This window comes from Acinonyx jubatus, chromosome E3 (assembly GCF_027475565.1).
Source record: "Acinonyx jubatus isolate Ajub_Pintada_27869175 chromosome E3, VMU_Ajub_asm_v1.0, whole genome shotgun sequence".
NCBI lineage: Eukaryota > Metazoa > Chordata > Mammalia > Carnivora > Felidae > Acinonyx > Acinonyx jubatus.
Genome location: NC_069398.1, coordinates 37,104,213 through 37,127,271, shown reverse-complemented (window position 1 = coordinate 37,127,271; position 23,059 = coordinate 37,104,213). Strand labels below are relative to the sequence as shown.

The following is a 23,059-nucleotide window of genomic DNA, read 5'->3' as shown; positions in this document are numbered from 1 at the left end:
CCATCCCTGGGTCCTGCAGCCACCTTGCCACACAGTTCCAGACAGTAAATGTTCCTGGCTCTGAGGAGGGAGGCGGCGTGGGGCCCCTTGGGCTGAGCCAGGACCCCTGGGGCCACCCAGCCAGTCCGGCCGCGTCCCCGCGACTGCCCGCTGTGTGCAGAGGAAGGGAGTCAGAGCAGGAGGAACAGGTGGCATGTGCCAGAGTCCCCGCGGCACCACCTGCCGTCGCGTGCCTGCAGGTCTTGACCAGAGTGGAGGCGGGACCCGGGACTCCAGTCTCTATGTCAGCAGGAGCCCCGGCCAGCAGGGAGGGGCCGGACGAGCCTGCACGCGGGGTGGGCAAGGTGTCAGAAGGGCTGGAGGCAGGTGCAGGGAGGCAGAGTTCCTGCATCTCTCCAGCCCTGCAAGGGATCTGGGCAGACGGGGGGCGTGTGACCCACGTCTTGAGGAGGGGGCCAGCCAGCCGTGATGTCGGTGTGAGGCCAAGGCCGCTGGGAGTCCATCTTCTAGGACAGGCCAAGTCTTGGCTCAGCGATCATAGTGGAATCCAGGGTGTAAGGGAGCGGCTGCCCTGGGGCCCTGGTTGCAGTGCCGCTGTCGCAGACCAGGAGCCTGTGCCCCCAGGTCAGGTCTCTTGCAGGGACAGAAGCACCCCAACTGTCTAGGAGAAGCTTTTGCCTAGTGGATCATGTTCCCCCACGCTCTGGAAGCTAGGTGGAGTGAGGGCACCCGACACAGGTCAGGAGTGGGGGCTGGGACCCCTCGTGCTATTTGCCGCCCGTAGAGCCCCGTCAGGTTGTCTGTGTGCCTGGAGCAAGGATGGGGGCCACACGGCCTGTCCTCGGTGACCTGGACTCCCCAGTCGGTGGCAGGTGGCAGCGGGATGAGAGAGGGCAGCTCGTTCACGGTCACGGCACTGCTGGCGGGAGGCTCACAGGAGGGACCCTCAGGGGACAGCCAGGGAACCGGCAGGGGTGGGGGGACAGGCACGCAGGTGAAAGGGAGGGAGGGGCTTCCGGCTAAGACAAGAACCTGGAGTGCCATCAGCATGGGGGCTGAGCCTCTGCCTCCCCAGACCGGGCAGTGAGCCAGAGGCCAGCGGGGGGGGGGGGGGGTCGGCAGACCTCCTGCCAGCCCCAAGCGCCGACAGGAGAGGCCCGCGGTGTCCCCTCTACGTCCTCCCGTGACCTGGGCGCAGCTCCTGGTGGACTCAGAGCACAGGAGGGCCCAGGCAGGGCCCCTGCATGTGTGTCATCAGCCTCGGTAGAGTAAAGAGCGGGTGACCTCCGTGGACGCTTCCAGGATGAGCCACGGTCCCTGCAGGTCTCACGGTGGCCCTGAGCAGCCACAGCAAAGCCAGCCGTCCCTCAGAAGGTGCCAGGAGCCCTGGCCCCCGCGCTCACGGGCTCTTACACGGTGAAACCGTCCACGAGAAAGGCCCCGGGATGGCCTCCCTGCCAGGCACTCAGCGAGGGAGGAAGGGAAAATGCTGTCTATCTGCCGACACCTCTGTTCCCTGTCAGGGTGGCCGCGAGGTACGGTGGCACCCCACGCGGAGCAACACGACTTCAGGTAGTGGCCCCCCGTGACCTCTCTGCCCAGAACAAACGAGTCGGGATCTGAACTCGTAACCTTTACGATGCTTTAGTTCCCGGACGTACCCTGGACGTGCGCACGCCTGAGCGGGCCCCTGCCCGCAGCTGCGGGGACGGGCGTGCGGTGTGGTCTCTGAGCAGCCACACGGGCTCCCGCCTCGCTGGCCACCCGCCAGGTTCCACTTGCAGCGCTTCTGGGGTCGGGTCTGTGCCCCACCTCAGGCCGCGGGAGGCAGTTGGTAGATGCCGGCACCGGTTTCGTTCTAAAGTCCTTCATGCAGAGGTGACTTTCCGCCTGGGACACAAATCACGTTCGGCTCCCGCGACTGTGAGGTCCTGCGGTCCCTGGCGCGTCCGAGGGGCCTGTCACGTCCACTGTGCTTCTAGGCGCGACTTCCACGCCTGGGCGGAACGGCTGGCTTGAGGGCATCTGCGGGGTCCGCCTCAGAGCCTCGATGCCTGAGCAGACCCTTCAAGAGGCGGGTCCGTGCCACGCGGGGGCCCCCCGGCCTCCACCCCTCTGAGTGCGCGTGAGGCCGTCCACACGAACACTGCCTCGTCGGTGTTCACTCCCGGGGCCCCGAGCACCAGCCCAGCCCAGCGGGGACTGCCTTCCCGCTGCTCCCTGAGCCTAAGCCAGCTCTTTTTTGTTTGTTTGTTTGTTTGTTTGTTTATTTTTGAGCGAAGGAGAGAGACAGAGTGTGAGTGGGGGAGGGGCAGAGAGAGAGGGAGACACAAAATCCCCAGCAGGCTCCAGGCTCCGAGCTGTCAGCACAGAGCCCGACGCGGGGCTCAAACTCACAGACCGTGAGATCATGACAAGCTGAAGTCGGACACTTAACCGACTGAGCCACCCAGGAGACTTTTTTTTAATTTTTTAATTTTTTTTTTTTAATGTTTATTTACGGTCATTCTTGGCACTCGGCCTCCTGGGTCCACGCCAGGTGCTCCTCCCGGGTGCCAGTGATCTCGGCCATGCCAGGATGCTCTCAGGGGTGACTGAGGCAGGCTGGGCCCCAGGGATGGACAGCCTCCGGCCCCTCCCAGGCAGCCAGGCGTCCTCCCGGGGCTGGGCGGTGTCATGGGGGGCTGCTCACTAAACCCTGGGCATCGTGTCCTCCCTCCCTGGGCGAGCTTCGGTCATCTGCGCGTGTGAATGCCGGCCCGCCGAGCGGTGACCAGCGTCTTTCACGGCCCACACGCCCTTTCTGGCTGTGCCCGTCGGCCTTGGGTACAGCCGAGGGCACAGCTGGGGCCGCTCTACCAACGCCCCCACCAAGCACAGCAGGACCTTCCTCCTGCATCGCACACCGGCCCCAGCATAGACTTCTGTTTGGGTCTCGGGCCAGTGGGTCCTCTCTGTAACTGCCACCTGGGGACCTGGGTTACCAGCTGTTCATACCATAATTTGATGGGGGTCACCAAACGCCCTTAAATACAGGGGTCCGTAAATCTGGGAGGAACCAGACTCAAGACTGACATTACTGTGAAAGCTACAAATGTTAACATGATGGAAGTGGGGGCTGAGTTAGCTCCCGTGGGTCGGGAGTCGAGGCTTTGTCCCCCGGCAGCTTTCCTGATTTCATAGGAAGGAAGTGTATTTTGTGCGTACTGGGGACAGGAGGGGAACACCGCCTGGCTGGGTGCTTGTGGTGGCCCACGCCCTGGGGTCACCCAAAGGGCGAGCTCTGCCAGACCAAGTCCGTGAGAGGCAGGGGTGCAGCCTTAGGGTCAGCGAAGGTCATCGCTGCGCCTTCTTCGTACAGACCCATGCCGCGTGCCCTCGGGGCTGTTTCTGACCCGTGTGTGCCTCGAGGCTTGACCCTGTCTTCCCAAGTTGAAGCTGGTAACAACCCCAAGGTTTTCATCAGATCAGTGACACGCATACTAGAGTGTCAACTCTATGAGGCCAGTTAGTGTAACCGAGTTCCCGCGTAGGTGAGAACTTTGCAAGTGTCCTTGTTATTGATTTCTAGTTCCATTTGTTATGGTCAGAGATCATATATTATGTGATTTGAATCTTTTCAAACGTATTCAGACTTGTTTTGTGGCCCAGAATACGGTCTTCGTGAATGTTCCGTATGAGCCTAAAGCAGGAGTGTCTGTCCCGTATTCGCTGAGTGCTCGTGAAATCCAGCTGGATAGTAGGGGTTTCGTCTCCTGTGTCCCCGTGTTTTGTCTGTCTACTTGTCCCGTCAAGTATTGAGAGAGGAGCTGAACCGTGAAACCACAATCGTGGACTTGCGGATACGTGGGCCGGAAGAAATGACCCTCCCTCGTAGGCGGGTCCGATGCTCCCCCGGCCAGCGGCATTCGCGTGGCCTACATCCTCCACGCTGTGATTGTCAGCCCACGTGCGTCCTCGCGTGAGAAGTGTGTGGCGTTGGGCCCTGTTGCATCGCCTGGTCAGCCTGCCTTCCGGTTGTGTGGTCGTCACCGTCCCCGAGCACGGCGGTCTCGTGGCTGCTGCTGGTTTGCTGTTCCGCCCAGCTGTCCTTTCCATCTTCTTGTGTCTTTTTCCGCCTCTTCTGGATTTCTCGCATGTTTCTTACAACCCCTTTCCAGCTCTTTTCTCAGCTCGTTAGCTACAATCGTTTTGTTTCCGTTTCCGTGGTAATGTGAGGGCTTGCCGTGGGAGTCTGTCGTACGTCGCAGCTAGGACCGGGACAGTGACGCGCTCGCTCTCTCCCCGAGCCTCCCGCTGCTGCTGTCGCACGCGTGCTGTTACAGGAGCCACAGGCCACGTCGTTACTGTTCCTGTCCAGTCAGATCGGCCCTTAGAGATGGCACGTTATATCGGAAAGACAGCCTCGTGCGGCTGTCCGAGCCCCCGGCATCTGCAGGGCTCCCCTCCGATCACCACCTGCTTTCCCTCCACCGGGCGGCCGCCGCTCACACCCCGTGGTGCGGGTTCGCTGCCGCGGGGCTCTTGATCCGAAGACCTGTCTCCCCCTTGTCGGTGAAAGACGTTTTCGACAGACGGTCCTTGAGGGACGTGGCTCCAGTGCCCTCTGCTGGGACCCGGGCTCGGGCGGGATGAGAGCCCCCAGTTCTTGCGGAGCCGCCACAGCCACCCCCGGTGTCTCGTGCTCTTCTGCCCGGCGCCAGGATGGTCCCGGACCCGTGTGCGCAGCTCGCTTTGTTTCCTTCTCCGCGCCCGTCATCGGGGCGGGAAGCGGAGGCGGCCTCAGGGGGTCTGAGCTCCCAAGATGAGCACACACGTGGCACCCGTGTCCGCCCTGGCGTCACCAGGGACGGAGCCTTCAGCCCTGACGTCGGGGCCCGCAGCAGGCCAGCCGCCAGCTGGGTGAGAGAACACGGTACATCTCCCGGAGTCACCGAGACCCTCTCCTGACAGGCACGAGCCACGTCCACTCCCTGCCACCAGGGAGACGCCTCCGTGTCCCCAGGGGACACACCTCCACCCCACAAACAGATGCAAAGTTGAGACCGCGGGGCGGACACCTCACCTCCCGGGCTCCGCGAGCCGCGCGCGTCCCGGGTTGGCAGTGATGGTGCGCCCGGGGTTTTCTGTTGAACCAGAGTACGTGCAGCTCGAAGGTTTTCCAAAACTTGTTCTTGAGACAAGGATTACACACGTTCCTCTTCTCATTAAAACCTCACGCACATAATTCGTAGTCCCTAAAATGGGAAAAGGGCTGAAAAAGCCGTTTCTGTCCTCACGCTTCTCACTGAGGGCCTGGAGAGGAGGGCGTCGGAACCGACAGGAAGGAACGCCGCTTTCCCCAAATCCTGAAACTGTTTTCATCACCCTTCGTGTTGTCCTCACGTTCTTCCTTTTTAAAAGTGTCTTTTTGGGGGGCACCCGGGTGGCTCAGTCGGTTGGACGTCCGACTCCGGCTCAGGTCAGGACCTCACGGTTCGTGGGTTCGAGCCCCGCGTCAGGCTCTGTGCTGACAGCTCGGAGCCCGGAGCTGTTTTGGATTCTGCGTCTCCCTCTCTCCCCGCCCCTCTGCCACGTGCACTCTCATTCTCTCAAAAGTAAATATACGTTAAGAAAAATTTATCTTTTTAAGGGACCCAGCTATAAAATGACCCACGGGTCCCCCGGCTGGCCATCCCCCAGCCTGCAAGCTGGGCCGAGCTCCGGACACTCGGCCACGATTCTCTGACGAGCTGCGGCCGCGGTGGTGAGCACAGCAGGCCCTCCTGCCACTACTTTATGGCGTGCGACGTTCCAGCCACCTCCAGGGTTTACAACTGGATTTTATGACATAGTGGGCTTTTCCAGCATCAGTGCAAACAAAAATAAAACTCTGTCTCCGCCTTGCAGAAGGGAGACCTCGGGACCCTCCCAGCCCCTAGGCCCAGACACAGCCAACCACGGGAGGAGCGTGCGCCTTTGGCCGGCGGTGTGGGGCCTCGGGAAGCGGAGCCATCCTCCCAAGGACTTGTCGTGGGAGGTGTCGGACACCCGTCACAGTACTTGTTCTCGTTTCTGTGTGGCAGAGAAGCCAGGTGGAGGGCACGGGGCCCACTCTGGGGCTCACACCTGCAGACTTGGGGCCCCGTCCCCCCACCGACCCGCTGCCCCCTGCCGCGCCAAGCGGCAGATGATTCTACTGAGCATGTGTCTCTGCTTCACGATAAGTAAGGTCACAGAAACTCGAAGGAACGGGAATTTGCAACAGCTGTCCAAGTTTATTACAAATTTAGGTCACAACCTTCTCAAAACCCCAACAGGGTCACTGACCACTGTCCTGTCGAGGCTCCCGCTACCGCGGGCATGACCCAGAGGTGGCGTCGGTGGGCTGCCAGCTGGGGAGGCCCCGAGCTCAGCCCTCCCGAGAAGACGCGTCTTGCCTGACCTCTGCTGAGAACACGCGATTACTCACAAAACCCCAGGAAACAGTCCCTTGTCCCAGAGATGCGGTTCCCAGAAATCTGCCCCAACCAGAGATGAACACGAAGTTCAAGAAAAGAAAAGTGGCAAAGGACGTGGCGCCCCCGAGTGGGGGCAGCCCCGCCCTGGGCGCCCCCTGCCAGGAACACAATGAGCCTGCCTTGGGCGGCGGACGGTGGCCTGGCCGCTGCAGGGCCTGGAGGCGGGGCCTTGGGGGCTGGCCAGCCTCACCCCGGACCCAGACAGTTTGTTTCTGCCGGGAAAACACTTCAGCGACCACCGCCCGCGCCTCGGGCTCACTCCTACCTGCACGTTGAGGGAAGGAACAGATGAGACGCTCAGCACCTCTCCCTGCAGCGTGACTCCGTGAGGAGCTTGGCCTCTCTCCCCCAACTCCCCAGGAGCAGGGGGTCCCAGAAGGCGGACAGCTGTCGCCGGGACCTCCGCAGATCGCAGGAGGGCCCACACCTCCGGAGAAGCAGATGTGACCCCCTGGTGCGGTGACTTCCGAAGGACTGACCTCTCTGAAGGCCAAGTAGAAACACGTCTCCGTGTCCTGTCACCAGCTGGAGGCCGTGAGCGAGGCTTGTCTGGAAGGGCCCAGCAGAAGAGACTTCCTTGTGCTTGTTGCTCAGTGCTGGACGGTCCACTGTGAAGGACAAGGGGCCGGGGGCGGCCTGTCCGCGGGACCCCGTGGGCCATAAACTCCAGATGATCGTGAAGAGGAAGGCGCATCCTGGGCACACGTGCTGTACTCGCTCAGGGGCCCAGGTAGCCCCACCCACACGCCTGCCACCGCGTGTCCCGGCCACGGAGGGTCCGAGTCGGCCGCACCCGGGGTTGAGGACCGGGGGACCTGGAGAGAGCAAACAAGGCCCCGAGGCCATGCGGGCAGGTGCGCCCTTCTTGTTCACAGGTGGGAACACGTGTCACGTGCTGAGAGCCCCTGGGACAGACGGGGAGAGGCCCGTGGGGCGCTGCCCTGGGCTGCAGACGTCTGCTCGGAACACGTGTAAACGCAGAGCTGTGAGCTAGACGGGTGTGGACGGAGCCACACTCGGTTTTCCCGCTGGGCCCACCGAAGGGCCCAGAGCCCGTGACACGCGTGCCCAGGCCGGGCTCCCATCGAAGGGAACGTACCTGAACCAGAGGCGGCAGCGTCTTCAGGGCCAGAAGATAAGGAGCGTCTCTGCGGTAAGTGATGGCGAAGGACCCGCGTGCCCGCGCAGCACAGGCAGCTGGGCCGGAGGGACAGGTGTCCCTTGCAGTGGAACACCAACTGACCAATGAGGAGGAACGGCGGACCCAGAAGTCATGGCTCAGAGGCCAAGAGAGCCACGGATTCTGGCAAGAACCCGCAAAGGATGCTGGAATGCAGGCGGGGGTGGGGAACTCCACGGCCCCAAAGTGCTGGGCACGGCCCGGCCGACACCCCCTAACCGGGTCCAGGTGGAAACGGCCATGCTGAGGCACATGGTCCCCTCAGCCCCCCGGGGACAGGCCCGTCCCCTCCTCGGCCTCCTGCCCAAAGTGCAAGCCCCACATCTACCGTGAGGGACACCCTGCAGATGAGCTAGTCTGTGTCCTGAGATTCACACGAGGGTCTAGAGAGTCTGGGGGCTGGGTCGCCTTTTGTTAAACACATCCTGCCGGGCAACAGGAGGAACCAGAGTCAACCGTCGCTGGTTGTGACTCACGCTCGAGTACTGAGGGGCCAAGCACAGGAGGTGGGGGAAGAGTGCCGTTCAGGGAGTCTCTTTCCTATTCTACCGACTTTTCTCTGAGCCAGAAAGTGCGTCCAATGGAAAGCAAGAAAAGTGTTCCCAGATGGGACGGTGGCCCTTCCCCGGCAGTTGTCCGGCCAGGAGCTGCCCGCAGCCTGAGCCAGGGAGCGGGGCGGCCGAGGGCTGCTGTGTTCGCGACCCACTCCCGCAGCCTCTCGTCCGATCTCGCCACCCTGCGTGTCCAGGGCAGCATGTGGCCGGCGTCCTTGGACCAGCAATCCCCACCTCTGCCCACTCACGACAGACAGAGGGACAGGTACTGGTGTCCACGCCACACGGGTGCCACGCCAGGGCACCTCGGGGCTGGGGAGCAGGTGGGCGCGGGGTTCCGGCAGCAGCTACGGACGAATACTTCCTCCTCCGGCCTAAACCACCTGTGACGAGTAAGTCCTTTAGTGTCAGAAACATCTTCAGAGTTTCAAAGCTAGAACTGCACCGGCCCCGCCGCTCTCATCCGCCTGTCCCTTTGGCCCCAGCCTCCCCCTCTGATGGTGACGTCCTCATGTGAGGTGTGCGTGCAGGGGGTGTGAGCGCGAATCCTCGAGAGAGAGAGAGAGAGAGAGAGAGGGAGAGGGAGAGGGAGAGCGTTGGCACACGGCCTGCGCATGCCCAGCGGCAGCAAGGGAAGGAGCAAGGCCCCTCGCCTGGGCCGGGCTCCCCCACACCCGCTCCATCGTGGGCCACGCACCCTTCCTGGAATCCGAGGGCTCCGGTTGGTGTTCGAACCTGTGGAGCTTGCGCGGGTGTGTGAGGAGGGCACACAGCCTCCTCTCCTGCCAGGGGTCTGAGGGAAGACGGGGCCCCTGAGGTCAGGGGCGCAGGGCCTGTGAGCCGGGCCCCGGGGCGGCCAGCACCGCGGCTGAGTCAACACACAGGCCTCGTGGGATGTGCACACCCGCCCCCCTCACACGTGTGCAGAGACCATTCCCGGGAACACACACAGGGCCGGAACGCCCACCCCCGGCAGCCTCAGAGCAGAAACCTCCCGCGTGCGAGTGCTGGCCCGAAACATGGGCTCCCCCGGTGCCCCGTCCCTTTGGCCAGGACAGACCTGAGCTCCTAGGTCACCAGGACCGTCAGGGCACCACGATGGGTCAGCGTCAAAAGCTACAGAACACCAGGCAGGGGATGGCGATGCACACCCTGAGCAGTCACTGGTCCTCGGTACAGCCCCCCCCCCCCCCGCCCCCAGCACGTGAGCCACTGGAGAAAGGGCCACGGGACTGGCCTCCCCTGTGCCCTTGCCGGCCAGGATGCTCCCAGACCTCTCCCTCCCCTAAAAACCCCCTTGTGCTTCTGGGCCCGCCGGTGGGTGCTGCGTGGGCAGGGGTCCCCTGTGGGCAGAGCTCCAGGCTTGGCTGACGGGCCTGCTTCTGTTCCCCAGACGCAGCCGGTGCCCAACCCCATGGCCTACCTCCTGCACCAGTCCCCCTGGTGGGCCCACCGCTTTGAGACGCTCAGCAACCACTTCCTGGAGCTCGTGGTGCCTTTCTTCATCTTCCTTGGACGGCGGCTGTGCATCCTCCACGGGGCCTTACAGATCCTGTTTCAGGTGAGCCCACGGCCAACGTCACCCCGTAACTGTCCCCGAGATCGTGGGCTCTGCTGGGGGAACGAGGCACATGGCCCAGGACGTGCGACCGGGAAGCCCTCCGTGGTGCCTTCTATGGGGTTCCTTTCACGTGCGAGCTGCACGTCGGGTCTCCGAGGAAAGGGCTGGTGGTGGTCTACTTCCACACAGACTGCTGTTCTCAACCCCCGGCTCCGGGGCCCCTCCGCGGTGGGCAGGGGCTCCACCACCTGCCTCCCCTGGGGCACTGACCATCCGGGACCTCTCCTTTCCCTAAACGTGGGCATCTACCTGTCGATCCCCAGGAAAAACACTGTGGGGACTTTCAATTCCTACGTTGTATTCATTGTCCTCGCGGACAACGACCGGTCCCGTGTGTGCGCCGCGTGAGAGTGCTCCTGGGAACACCTATCCAGACGGAGGGGCGCCGGGCCTGGCCGTCCTGCTCCAGACCCTGGGGTCCACCGTGGTGGCGGTGTGCTTTGGGCTGTGCTCCCTCGGTTACTGAGTGTGTCCCGCGGTGCGGGTGTCCTGCAGCTGTACCATCCGGGGTGTTTCCAGGTTTTCACCGTCACAGACAAATGGGAGTCCGTGTCCCAGGCGGGCGCGACGTCACGCGGGACACGTCCTCTCCTCTCCCTCCGGCACGTGAGCCCCGCTCGTCCCGCCTCCTCACCAACTCTGCTCCGGTCGGTCTTTCCGTTGGCCGTTCTGGCGGGTGAGGATCCGATGGGGGGAGTGGGATCCGACGGCAAGAGCCGCCGCCTTCACGAAGGCCCTGCCTTCCGGCGCCTGCGGTGCGGGTCGTCCACAGCAGAGTGTCTCATACCCACCGGGGTGGCTTCCTGCCGGACGCGTCACTCGAGTTGATCCTGTCGGCGCAAGTTTTCTCAGCCGTGTTGCTCTCTGCTGCTGGGGTGCAGACACAGCTCTGACTTGCACGTATCCGTCACATCCGACTGCCCCTGCGCTCGTTGCCTGTCCCTCTGCTCGCTCACCCCTTGAGGCAGTACGCGCTCCGGCTGCTTTTGTTCTGGGTTTTACGGGTCCCGAGCGGATGCTGAATTTCAGCAAACGGTTTTTTGTCCAGCAGCTGGGAGAGGGCCTCCCCTCCCGTAAGCTGTAACATGGGGAGTCGCACGAAGGCCGCGAACGCTGAGCCAGTCTCACGTCCTCAGGTGAACGGGGCTCTGCCACACGTGTACTTCGACACGTCCCTGGGAATAACTTGCCGGTATCCGTGTGCATCTGGCGTGGCCACGGGGAATGACGTCCGTCGCCAGTGGCGGCCCGTCCGGGCCCCGCTCACGGTGCTTCCGCCCCCCACGCGGCTCCGCGAGGGCAGGCGGCCACGGGGCAGAGGCGGCACCTGGGGGGCTGCTGGACAGGCCGGGTTTGCATTTGTCCCGAAGGCAGATTTAGCAGCAAACGTTTTCCTGGGAACTGGGCCATCGGTCACAGCAGAGAGGTTTCTTCCCGAGCGGAGGCAAGACACGCTCTCAAGCCACAAGTGCACGTATCTCAACTGGTGTTTTTGGACTTGTTTTCGCGTCTTTGGGTTTCCTTTTGTTCCTTTCAGCCTTCTTGAACTATTTTTGTTCCATTATTTCTGAGGTACACATGTGGCTTCTTGCGGGTTGAACGCGTGCTCTTTGCACAGACTGAAAAGTCTGAATTTCCTCCCTGTTTTGCTGCCACAGCCGCCCAGGCTCTGCTCCGGCCCTCCAGTGCTTCGGTGGTTCTGCTTTTCTGATTCATACGCTTTTTTAGAACGGTTTTGGACTTACAGAAAAGCTGAGTGCGGAGGGTCCCCTTGTCCGTGAACTTGTTGCATTCATGTGACACCCCGGTCACAATGAGCGTGGCCGGGCCCGTGACCCCTGCTCCCCCACCCTCTGATGCGGCAGGGGCGCTGCGCATCACGCCTGCCCCACGCGCACTTGAGCCCCGTGGTCCCACGGCCCCAAGTCAGCAGGAGGCGGCCTCGGGCAGAGGCTGGGGCATCCCTGAGAGCGTCCGCCAGTGTGGCTGCCACCTCGTGCTGGACCCTCCTCCGCTGTCCAAGGATGCCCGGCCGGTGGGCTCCCCTGTCCCCTCCCACAGGAGAACTTCCCCCTCCCCATTCCAAGGCGACTCAGAGGACCCTGGCCAGCACAGCCCGCTCGGCGTCAGGGTTACCATGGTGCCAGAGAACCGCTCAGCGTTGTGGGGCCTTAATTAGCCACCGCCTCGGCTGCTCTTCCGGGCTGTGGACCACGGGACCCTCTCCAGGCTGTAACCCTGCCTGGGCCCGCGAGACCAGCTTGCACCCTACTGCTTTCTCTCCAAAACCCCGAAGCCAGGGTGTGATGAGTGGAAGAGGAAAGCACACTGTCCCGTTACTTGACCGGATGAGAGCGGACGGAGAGAGGCTTCAGCGCCTTGAGAGCGGGATTTGAGAGATCCTCACTTGCCCGCAGAACCAGGGCCCTCGAAGTGCCCTTGTCCATTCACAGAGTGCTTGGCGGGAGTCCTGCGTCAGGACGGGCGCCAGCTTGCCGGACCCGGCTGGGCCGCAAGTCTGAATCCTGGCCTGGGGCACCAGCGTCTCCACTGCAAGCAGAGGGTCTCAGGCCACGTGGCCGGCCTCGACCCTGTTCTAGGCTCTGCTGCCTGCATGCTTAAACGGCACACGGCGATGGCACAGGAACGTGGGGCAGGGGAGGCCAGAGCCGGACCTTCCCGACCTGCAGTTCTGGGCATTATTCTACAAGACCAGCCCTTCTGCGTGTAGTCCGGGCAGGTCCCCGGCGTCCCCCCTTCTAGTGCCATGCCGTGCGCCACACAAGGCAGCAGAACGCTAGCGAGCACGGCGGCTCTCCTCCGAGGCACGGTCTGAGGTCCCCACGGGGCCAGGCCCCAGCTCCCTGGAGCAGGGAGGACGGATGGCCAGCTGGTCCGGCCGAGACGTGTCCGGCCCCCTCCCAGGCAGCATGGGGTCTCAGGCTGGGGGGCCGCAGGGCACAGTCTCGGGGCAGGAGCGGGTGTGCCGGTCACCCCAGCGAGCGGTACGCTGTGGGCACGCCCAGCCGAAGGTTTCGGCATTGTCCTGACGGGGGCCACGCTCCCGTTTCTGCACCCGACACGTCTCTGGTTCTGTTTGTTTCCGTTCATTCCTTCGGGGAAGGGTTGAGGATGTGAGCATGCTCACCTCCTCCCACGCTCAGTTTACACAGCTGTTCCGGAGGGGTCTGCCACGCCACCGGTCCGCTGTCTCCTTGGAGAGGTGCACGTGAGAGGCGACAAGAGAGCTGAACTGCGCGGTCCCGGACCCCCCCCCCCCATTCTGCCACCTCAAGCCTCAGGGAGAGACCCTGGCAGGGGGGCACCCCTCCTAGCGTGGGAGTGGGGGTTTGCCAGGCAAGTGGCTCCTGGTCAGTACAGAGACCAGTCGTTCACCCCACACCCGTCTTTTCCACCTCCCACAGTGTCCTGCTCCTTCCAGTCTCTAGGACTTCGGGCAGAATCGGGAACGTGTCACACTGGGGGCCTTCACCAGGGATGCGGGCACAGAGAGCTGCCTCCCCCAGCCCCTGAGCCAGAGCTGGGGTCCTGGCCACAGCAAGTCACCTACAAGCACGGGTGTCCTCTCCGAGACTGGGAGCTGAGAGCCCGGCACGGGAGTTCCAGAAACCCCTTGCCTTTGGTGTCTGTTGCATCACCGGACCGCCTGCTCAGCGTCTCCTGAGCCCAGGATCCCATGCGCACGGCTCAGCGTCCTGAGTGTTCTCCAGGGCTTCCCTCTGGCCCCCGGGGGGGCAGCACGCGGGGCTGCCGGCCCAGGTCTGGTCTCCCGCAGCCCACAAGGTGACCTGCAGGCATGTTTCAGGCTCCGCTGCCGCTGTAAACACAGTGTGATCCGTTCACTGTCCCTTAGGAGAGGTTGCGGCAGTGGTGTCCCCTCAGCACACTGGGGCCACACACGCCAAATTCCCTTTTTCTTATTAAAAGTAACCATCCCGATGGATGGGAGGAGGGACGAGGGGAGTGAGCCAGGAGCGTGCGTTTCTGCAGCCTCAGGGCTCCTGCTGCTTTGTCAGAAGCAGACTTCATACCCAACGTTGTGCTCTGTGGCACCCTAGCTCTCCAGGTCAGGACACCCCAGGTGGGCTCACAGGAGGGTGACCAGTGCGGGGGGGGGGGGGTGCAGGTAGGTGAGAAACAGGTTTGTGCCACTACCCTACTCAGACCCACCAAGATAGGAACCAAGGGACAGCCAGGCCTCTGGTCACTTTGGGCCTGTTGCCAGCCTTTCAGCACATCCTCCCCAGCTCTGACCCAGACAAAACTGTCAGAAGCCTGTGGGGCCAGAACATTCTGGATAATGGACTTGTGGGCCTCTTCCTGACATTTCCTCCTCTCCATGGCCTGCGCGGGAGGGGGGTGGCCCATGGGGAAGCATCAGGGCAGAGCCTCCCCATGCCCCATCCCAACTCCAAAGGCGGGGGTGGGCTGGGAGCCCAACGGCCAGGAGGTGGCGCCAGGGGTGGGATGGCTGGCCACTGAACGTGACCCGCAGCAGAGCCGCTTGGTTCCCCGCAAGCTGTTCAGCAGTGGCCCTCCCCGGGGCAGGTCCCACGCAGCCCCTATTCTCACGTGTGGCTGGAGACGCTGGTCACCAGGCAGAGGACCGGGTCTGGGCTGACAGGACCCGTGTCCCCAGATGCAGACTCAGAGCCCCCAGCTGCCAAAGTAACGGTGCCACACAGGGGCACCAGCGAGCCTCAGAAGGCGGCCCGCGTCTCAAGCCTCAGGCAAGGCCTCGGGGCCTCTGGGGATCACGCGCGAGGGGGCAGCTGGCTGCAAACGTCCCCCTCTTCGGGGAGTCTGCAGCAGGAGCAAGGGCCCCACAGGAGATCGCCCGGCCTGTGCTGAGCAGATGGGGAGGGAGGGTCCGCCCGGGTGTGGCCACCAAACCCCAGTTCACTCTGGGCGGATGGGGTTGTGGGCCCCCGTGGCCTGGGCCGTCTGCCCCTCCAGGAAGCCTCAGGTTAGGGCACGGCAGAGGGAGTGGCCAGCAAAGCCTCTTGATGGCACTCAAGTGGAAAACACCGGCGATCTGGCACAGAAGCGGGAAGAGCAGGGTCCGTCACACCCTCGGCAGCCACCCGCAGGTTTCCCGCCCCGGGCACTGCAGCTGCGGCCAGTGGTCAGCACGAACGGCCCGTCGCCACTGCGGGCCAGCAGCCCTCCTTTCGGCAGCCACACCACGGTCCAGGGTCGTTTGTTGCCCGAACGAGTCTCCTTTAAGGAAATTTAAGACATACTTAATAATTCACGCACGTATGGCCGTTGCGGACTCTGCCCCCCCCCCCCCACCCCCCAGGGCACAGACCCAGGTCTCCCGGGAGCTGTGCTGCTGGAACAGTGCTCTGACACGCCGCGGCCGGCTCTGGACTCCGGCCACCTTCCAGGACCGCTCTGTCACGTGGGAGTTTGGGCCCGACACACGATGCCCAGGGGTCTCCACTGTGGACTCGCACCGCTGCGACCCCGGCTCCTGCTCGCGTCGTGAGCCTACTGGGGAGGCTCCCACAACCGAAGCGCGCCTGTGTTTCCTTGGGCTCCTCTCATCTGTGCGCTCAGCATTGTCGTCAAATTAGAAATGTTTGCACCTGCCTTCCTGATTCTCGTACTGCCACCTGCCTTCCTGATATTCTTACTGTCACACCTCCCTGGGTATGACAGACCCGTGCCCCTGGGGGCTGCACTTTGGTCGGCGGTGGTCTGGGCCTCAGTTCACAAGGCGGCCCCTGCTCTGTTCCCACAGTTTGGCGGACTTTTATCGTGTCCGTTTGTCCGAAGTCCTTGCGGTAAATTCTCCATCTCTCACGTGACCTCTTAAACTCTCAAAGTGCATTTGGTTCTTTTACGTAGTTTTCCTAGTTCTCTTAATTATGATGACGTTTTCTCATCAATACTTTACTCACAGTAACTGCTTCAACGCTCTTACCTCCTCGTTGCAGATTTTCTCACGTGGTTCTACTCCCGTTCCATCCCAGTGGTGGCAGCGTGTCTGCAGAGGTGACCGGACGCCGGCCACCACGGGCCTTGCTAGTGAGTGTCCTCTCAGTGCTGAGTTCTCTCCTGATGAGCGGCTAACTGTTCACGGGTCCGTTTCTCCGTCCCGGGCAGGTGGGACATACCCTTTGCTGCAAGGCTGGTCTGGCCCTCACAGGGCCTGCGCCTCGCCAGGGTCTCTGCCGGGTGCCTGGCTTCTTTTCCCCGTGTGAGCTTCCACGTGCCCGTGACTCAGTGGTGGCAGGCCCGAGGGCACCTGGGCCATCCCTGCAGCGCTCGTGTGGCGAGCGCCCGACACCTCAACCTCCCCGAAGTCAGGCTTGCGCCCCTGGGGTTCCCTCCCTGTGCTGAGGCCGCCCAAGTGCCTCCGGGGAGAGCAGAGGCCGGAGCGGTGCCGTGGCACTGGCCGCCATGGCTTGCGGGACGGCCGCCTTACCTGCTCTGTCCCTGCCGTCCCTCTGCCGCACTATATCGGCCCCTCGGGCCCTTAGCCCGGAGAAGCCCGTCGCCCAGATGCCACTGGGGCTGCCGAGCGATGATAAGGCAGGACGGCTGTGGCCTTGGGCCCCAGAGGCTGACCCCACTTTTCCAGGATGAGGAGGCCGTGGCGGGATGCCAGCTACCATTCCTCTGCCTCGGCCCGTCCCCGTCAGGCTCTACTCGGTGGAAACAGGAGGAAGGGCGTGCGATCGGATTGTTCCGGGGAGGCAGGCAGGACGGGGCGTCCCCGTCCTCGGTCTGGGTGTTTACAGACGGAACTCGGGGAGGACACCGGGCCACGTGGTTCTGCCCAGTTCTCAGCTCTGGGGCCAGACCCCATGGCTGCGCCCTGGTGATCTGCCTCCCACGTGCCAAGTGCTGTCGAGAAACCGTGCGACCACCCTGCTCCCCCAACCTCTGTTCCGACGTGGCGAGCGGGCGAGCCCCGACCCGGCCAGCCCCATGCCACTCCGACTCCAGCCTGCCACGCCACACGCCACCTGTCCTGCCGCGTGTTTGACATCTTTCAGTCTAAAGGCTTACACAGTCTTTACTGCTCCTTCAGCCTGGGACACGAGAGCCCGCCAGAGCCCCGTGAGCCTGTGCCTTGCTCCACTGGGGTGTCCTGGCCCCCTTTCACTCTGACACACGGGTCTCCTTCCCCTTCGGGGGGTTTCTGGAAAGTCCAGCAGGAAGCCCCCGATGCTGCTCAGCCCATCTCCCTTCCCTCGAGGGTTTGTCAAGTGGCCTTCTGAAGCACCACTCAGATCTCAGCAGAATCCCCCTGCCTTTCCCCTGGTGTTTTCATTCTCCTTGACACACTGGAGAACGTCAACGTTCTCTGCCAGTGAGGCTCCTTTAAGATTAGCGGCTTTGGACTGCGTTTCTCTGGGGTCTCAGAGGCGGCCGTGAGGGACCAGAGGCGAGACTGGGCCTCGGTACCTGTGCAGGTTCCACCAATTACGCCTGGAGGGGAGCCCCTGGGCCATGTCCCCGGGCACTACGAAGGTCAGCGCAGTGTCTGTAGGCAGAGGTGGGTGCTGGCGGCCAGCAGTGAGAGGGCGGCTGCCGGGCTCTGCGGGGCAGGGGTGCAAACGCCCCACCGAGCCACCCCTGGTGGGCCCCGGTGTCCTGGCTGGGCCAGAGAGAACTTTGGGAACGCACCCCAGTGCGGGCAGGGGGGAGGAGGCAGAGCTCACCGTCTCGGCGGCAGCCGAGCCATAGGGAGCAGCGGAGGGAGCTTCTGCTGGCACCGCGGCCCCGGAGCTGCACCGAGCCCGCCAGCCCCGCGGGGTCCCGACAGAGTGGACCCCCAGTCGACGGCACGGAAAACACGACTTTTGTCAGAAGACGCAGGCAGCTGCCGACGGCCAAGACGGCAGAGAGGAGGCACAGCTTCCCCTCGAGTCACCTGCTGATGCGGCTGGGAGAGCGTCCGGGGCCCCGGGGCCAGGGAGACCAGTGCCGGAGGTCAGGCGCCTGGAGGAGGGGGACCAGGACGCCGTGTGCGGCACACTGCGGGGGGAGCCCAGTGTGCCCAGGGCACCTGCCACCTGGGACCAAGGCCCGGGGGAGAAATCATCTAGGGGCTTGGAACCAAGAATTACTCCTGGGAGAGCCGTGAGTCCCTGCCTCTCACGTCCCACCTCGTGATGTGCCCTCATCCTTAAAGCTGCTGAGACCCGCTGGAGGGAAGCACGGCTCCTCCTGCCAGAGCCTCCTGAGGCTGGCGGCTGTGACCCCACCTTCCTCCCCAGTCGCCAGGACCAGGACCGGCTGCAACCACAACTTGGGAAATAAGGGGCTGGGGAGTCAGCTGGGACTCACCCGCCACAGGGAAGAGCAGAGGTAGAGCGGCCCCCAGCACCCACGGGCCACGCAGGGAGACCTGACCTCGACGCCCCGCTCCGGGCCGTCCCACGGTGAGGTCGCTGCACGGGGAGACGGCCTGCTCGGCTTGGTGACGGCCACTGGCTTGTCCAGGCCGTAGTCGCTGCTGAGGTCTGTCCATCTGCTCATGTGCGCGGATGACCGGCTTGGATTCTTCTCGCCTCTGGGCCGATTCTGCTGCTTTCTGGCTTCCTCTTTTTCTCAAAGTCCCTCCTAAAGCAGGTCTGTCTGGCCACTCCCATCCTCACGTCTCCTCGGGGTGTATGCGGCAGGCGGCTCGTCTCCGGTGGACGTGTCAACTCCTGCCCCGTCCTGCCTCCCTGCCCCCCCTTTCCCCCCGCCCCCCGACTTGCGGGCCGCGGCCATCCCAGGGCAGGTCCCGGGTGCGAGCGGGGCCGCCGGCCTACAACGGGGTCTGGGTGCAGAGGTGTGCCCAGCCTCACCCCACATGCAAGAAGCTAATTCGCAACTAAACACGTGACGTTTACACCCGTGTGGCCCCAGAGTAACCAGGCGTCTCTCGGGATGCGTCTCGGGACACACTGCTTGTAAAGCTTCTAAAAAACTAGTCACTTGTAATTTTGTGAAAATGTCAACTGCAACCCGATGCCCCGACAGAAGCAGTCTGCTGGCTGGAAACGACGGGAACGCATGCACGTCTAACAGGCCCCACAGGGACACCCCAGCACTGCTCCTGCGGGGCACGCCGAGACCCTGCGGGCTTTGCTGGGCCCCGCACGCCCGAGCCCCGCTGCACACGTGGCCGCGGGTCTCGGGACACCGAGGTTTCGTGCCTGCCACGTTCGGGGACAGGCAGAGTGACAGAAGGCGGATGTCAGCTCACAGGTCATAGGGTGGGGGGCAGACGACACAGGCACCAAGGGACTATCTGGAGTGGAACTTTCTAGGTTTTATGGTGATTTACACAAGAGTCAGCATTTGTCAAGAGCCTCAACTATACGCCGTTATCATCTGTGTCAAGAGAACGGACTTAGAAAGTAAGGACGCGCGTTTGCCAGAAGCTCACGGCGGCTGCTGCCCTCGCCGCCTGCTCCTGCCGGGTTCCCGAGTCCGAGCCGCTCTGAGGGCACCCGTCCATCCCCAGGGAGCGGCAGCCCAGGGCATCGGCGCCTCCTCGGAGGACCCTCCTCGCTCGGGTCGGGCGCGTCTGGCTGAGCCGTGCGGCCCAGGGCGGCGTGGGTCTCTGAGGCCGGATTCGCGGCCCCATGTCTGTGAAGGCGGTGCGGGCCCAGCAGCCTCCCCACCCCTCCCCCTCCAGTGCCCACTGACAGGGCTGTAATCGGGCCTGATTATGTTCAAGTCACTAAAACAACTTAAACATGTGCAGCTGCCAGAAGGAACTTTCCCCATTGCTGGCTGGGATGCAGCCGTGACAGCCAGCATCTCGCCGGGAAACAGGCTGGGTGTGCGGGGAAAACCCCAGGCTGTTGGCACTCCGTCCGCTCAGAGATTCTGTGACCTTACTTCTCACAGCCAAGGTGCTAAGTTGCTTTTAGGGATGAGCCCTATCGGCAAACTGCCACAGCCTGGGTAGTGGGAAGTCGGCAGACAAGTGGTAAAGCCGGTGGCGGTTTCTCCCCAAGCACATCTGGACTTCCTAGACCCCGGGTCACCCCAGACCCTGCAGCAGAACCAGCCTCTCGGGATGGACGGTGGCCAGCCCCGGCTCAGGCTGAGAGCATGCCGGCGGTCCAGCCCCACTGAAGCGGAACCCGAGTGGAGGCCGGCCACGCTATCCCAGCAGGCACCCCGGGCCCCGGCCGGCCTTGTACGTGGTCACTCAGGACGTGCCTCGGGGACCGCTGGCTGTGGAGGATGGGGTGGCCGCACAGGCGCCCCCCACCCCTAACCTCCGGGTAAGCAGCCAGAGCCTCGTCCCCCTCCCGCGTGACTTGGGCACAGGTCCCCAGGGGCTGCCGCGGGCCTGTACTCGTCGACGGTCACCACAGCAATTGCCCCAACACAAACTACGGCATCAAACAGTGCAAGGAGACCAGCTGGCGGTCCCGTGGGTGGGAACCGGGCAGCCCCGGAGGCCGGAATCGCGGCGTCCGGAGGCCGGGTTCCACTCAAAGCTCTGGGAAGAACCCGCCTCCGAGATCAGCTGGGGCATGGACACCCTGATGAGGGAGAGGGGTCCAGACCTCGCACACCCCATGTTTCTCCAAGGGCCACCCACGCTAGGCTGCCGCGTCCCGGGCAGAGCGTGCCACGGTCGAGGTCCTCGGTGAGCACCCCTGCCCTGGGCTCAGGCGCTGCCCCGCCCCCTCCAGGTGGTCCTCGTCATCAGCGGGAACCTGAGCTTCCTGAACTGGCTGACCATGGTGCCCAGCGTCGCCTGCTTCGATGACGCCACTCTGGGGTTCTTGTTTCCCTCCGGGCCTGGGGGCCTCAAGGACCGAGTCCGGAAGATGCAGGAAGAGGCAGCCCGAGGGGCCCGGCCCACCCTAAGATACGGTGAGTGGACACCCCCGCCATGGACAGAAGCCCTTCATCCCCAGGATGGGAACAACCAGCCCATCAGAGAGCGTCCACATCAGCCTCAGAGAACGTCCTGGCTCGGGTGTCCGGGCTGCGCCAGGCCCTTCCCTCGGCTCCTGTGAGCCCACAGGCGCCCCTCCCTGGCGGGCAGCTGGCCTAGAGTGAGGCTCACGCCACCATCCCCCTCCCTGCCCCCCCCTCCAGGCTGCGTGGTGCGGCAGGCAGTGCACGTGGCACTAGGCATCCTGGTGGCCTGGCTCAGTGTCCCCGTGGTCCTCAACCTGCTGAGTCCCACGCAGGTCATGAACACCTCCTTCAACTCCCTGAGGATCGTCAACACATACGGCGCCTTCGGAAGGTACGTGCGAGGTCTCTCCTCGCCCCATCCACCGTGTGCGCACGTGCGACCCAAGGTCCCTCACGGAGACCCACCCCAACCTTCCAAGGGGGCAGCCTCGGTCTAAGGCAGGGTCGTGGGGAGGTGGGTGGGAACCGGGCAGCCCCGGAGGCCAGAACCGCCGTGTCCGGAGGCCGGGTTCCACTCAAAGCTCTGGGTGGGAAGAACCTGCCTCCGAGATCAGCCGGGGCGTGGACACCCCAGTCTCAGCCGGGTCTGCTCAGGAGAGAAGCCACGGTGCAGAGGCACAGCAGCTGCCACCGTCGTGTGCCCAAAGTCCCCCGCCTCGGTCTCCCCACAGCATCACCAAGGAGCGCACGGAGGTCATCCTGCAGGGCACGGCCAGCCCCAACGCCAGCGCGCCGGACGCCGTGTGGGAGGACTATGGGTTCAAGTGCAAGCCGGGTGACCCGGGGCGGCGGCCGTGCCTCATCTCTCCGTACCACTACCGCCTGGACTGGCTCATGTGGTTCGCGGCCTTCCAGGTAAGGGCCTCTCCTGCTCCCGGTGCGTTCCCAAGGCCACGATGCCCTCAGTGGGGGTGAGCCCTTGCCTCACACGGCCCCCCTGGGAGAGGACGCGGCCGAGAAAGCCAGCGTCAGGGTGTCAGCGGGGGCCTCGTTCACTCAAGGACAGCCTCAGGAAGACGCCTCACACGAGACCCCGGGGCCGGCAGGTGACAACACTGACAGGCCCGTGCCCACTCCATCCGAGGACAGGACAGTATGACGGGAGCTGGGCCCTGAGAGGAACGGTCCACGGGCACCTGCCCCACGGCCAAGAGCAGGGAGTGAGCGGCCCTTCCAGAGAGGAACCCAGACGGAGAAAGTGGGAGGGTGGGCCCGGCCCCCAGGAGAGGCTAACCCCGACCACACTTGGGGGGAGGGGGTGGTGAGGAAGCAGCAAGCTGAGGGCCCCGGGGACCACGGCTTAACGGTTCTGGCCCATCCAGGGGGCCCCCCCACATGCCCGGCTCTGTGCCCACAGCCAGCACCCCACTCCTTTCTCACCCCCAGACCTATGAGCACAACGAGTGGATCATTCACCTGGCAGGCAAGCTCCTGGCCAACGACAGGGAGGCTCTGTCCCTACTGGCCTTCAACCCGTTCAAGGACAGGGCCCCCCCCAGGTAAGAACCCTTTCCTGGACAGCCCAGCGTGCCCTCAGCACTCTCTCAGCGCTGCTCCTACAAAGGCGGGCACCCCCAGCCATGCCCCAAACACCTGAAAACATGCCTGAGTGCCAAGGTCCCCACGCTCTGGACCCCCCACCTTGATCGGCACTGCTCGCCTGCGTCAGAGGGCAGGGTGTGGCACCGAGTGTCGAGCCCTTCCTTTTCCAGGGGTCACCTGCCCCCCCACCTCACCCCCGCAGCCTCTCCTTCCAAGGAGCAGCCGCTCGGCAGGCAAGGGGCCAGGCTGCCCGACACAAGTCTTCCCTTGCAGGTGGGTCCGGGGAGAGCACTACAGGTACAAGTTCAGCCGCCTGGGGGGCCGGCATGCTGCGGCAGGCAGGTGGTGGGTCCGGAAGAGGATCGGCCCCTACTTCCCCCCACTCAGCCTGCGAGACCTGGAGGGCTACTTCCGGTCCCGGGACTGGCCGCTCCCGGAGCTGGAGTAGAGCCGGTCCCGGGCCGGTGCGCGGAGGAATAAAGCAGGAAGGCCCGGCTACCTGGGTGAGGTCTCGTGCGCCTGGGGAACCGCCACCCACTCCCACAGAGGAGGGGGTCCCAGGGCGACTCGTGCTGGCCTCCAGAGTCAGTCCCTGGGCCGCCACGTCCCCTTCCTTACAGATGGAGTTCTCTGCGGACAGCCCGCCCCCGGTCCCTTTGCCGGTCACCAGTACCGCCCTGACCCCACCGTGTCCACCAGCACCAGGGCGCTGGGTCCACACAGGCCCCCGGCCCCGGGGCACCCG

At 63.9% G+C, this 23,059-nt stretch overlaps 1 protein-coding gene and 1 long non-coding RNA gene across 3 annotated transcripts in view; one reads left to right on the top strand and one right to left on the bottom strand.

Moving 5' to 3' along the window:
* The window catches only part of LMF1 (lipase maturation factor 1), an 86,878-nt gene extending 64,062 nt beyond the window's left edge, over positions 1-22,816 (top strand). For both annotated transcript variants that reach the window (XM_027043680.2, XM_027043681.2), the window contains 6 exons: positions 9,628-9,795; positions 20,538-20,721; positions 20,950-21,103; positions 21,444-21,627; positions 22,159-22,271; positions 22,588-22,816. In XM_027043680.2, the coding sequence (XP_026899481.1) occupies positions 9,628-9,795; positions 20,538-20,721; positions 20,950-21,103; positions 21,444-21,627; positions 22,159-22,271; positions 22,588-22,762 (978 nt within the window). In that variant the 3' untranslated portion in view covers positions 22,763-22,816. The remainder of the gene's footprint in view (positions 1-9,627; positions 9,796-20,537; positions 20,722-20,949; positions 21,104-21,443; positions 21,628-22,158; positions 22,272-22,587) is intronic.
* On the bottom strand, positions 6,238-8,146 carry LOC113594993 (uncharacterized). Its single transcript, XR_003415465.2, has 2 exons — positions 6,980-8,146; positions 6,238-6,765 (listed from the first exon to the last, which is right to left on the bottom strand). It is a non-coding gene; the product is annotated as an uncharacterized LOC113594993 (long non-coding RNA).
* Positions 22,817-23,059: the final 243 nt, after the last annotated feature.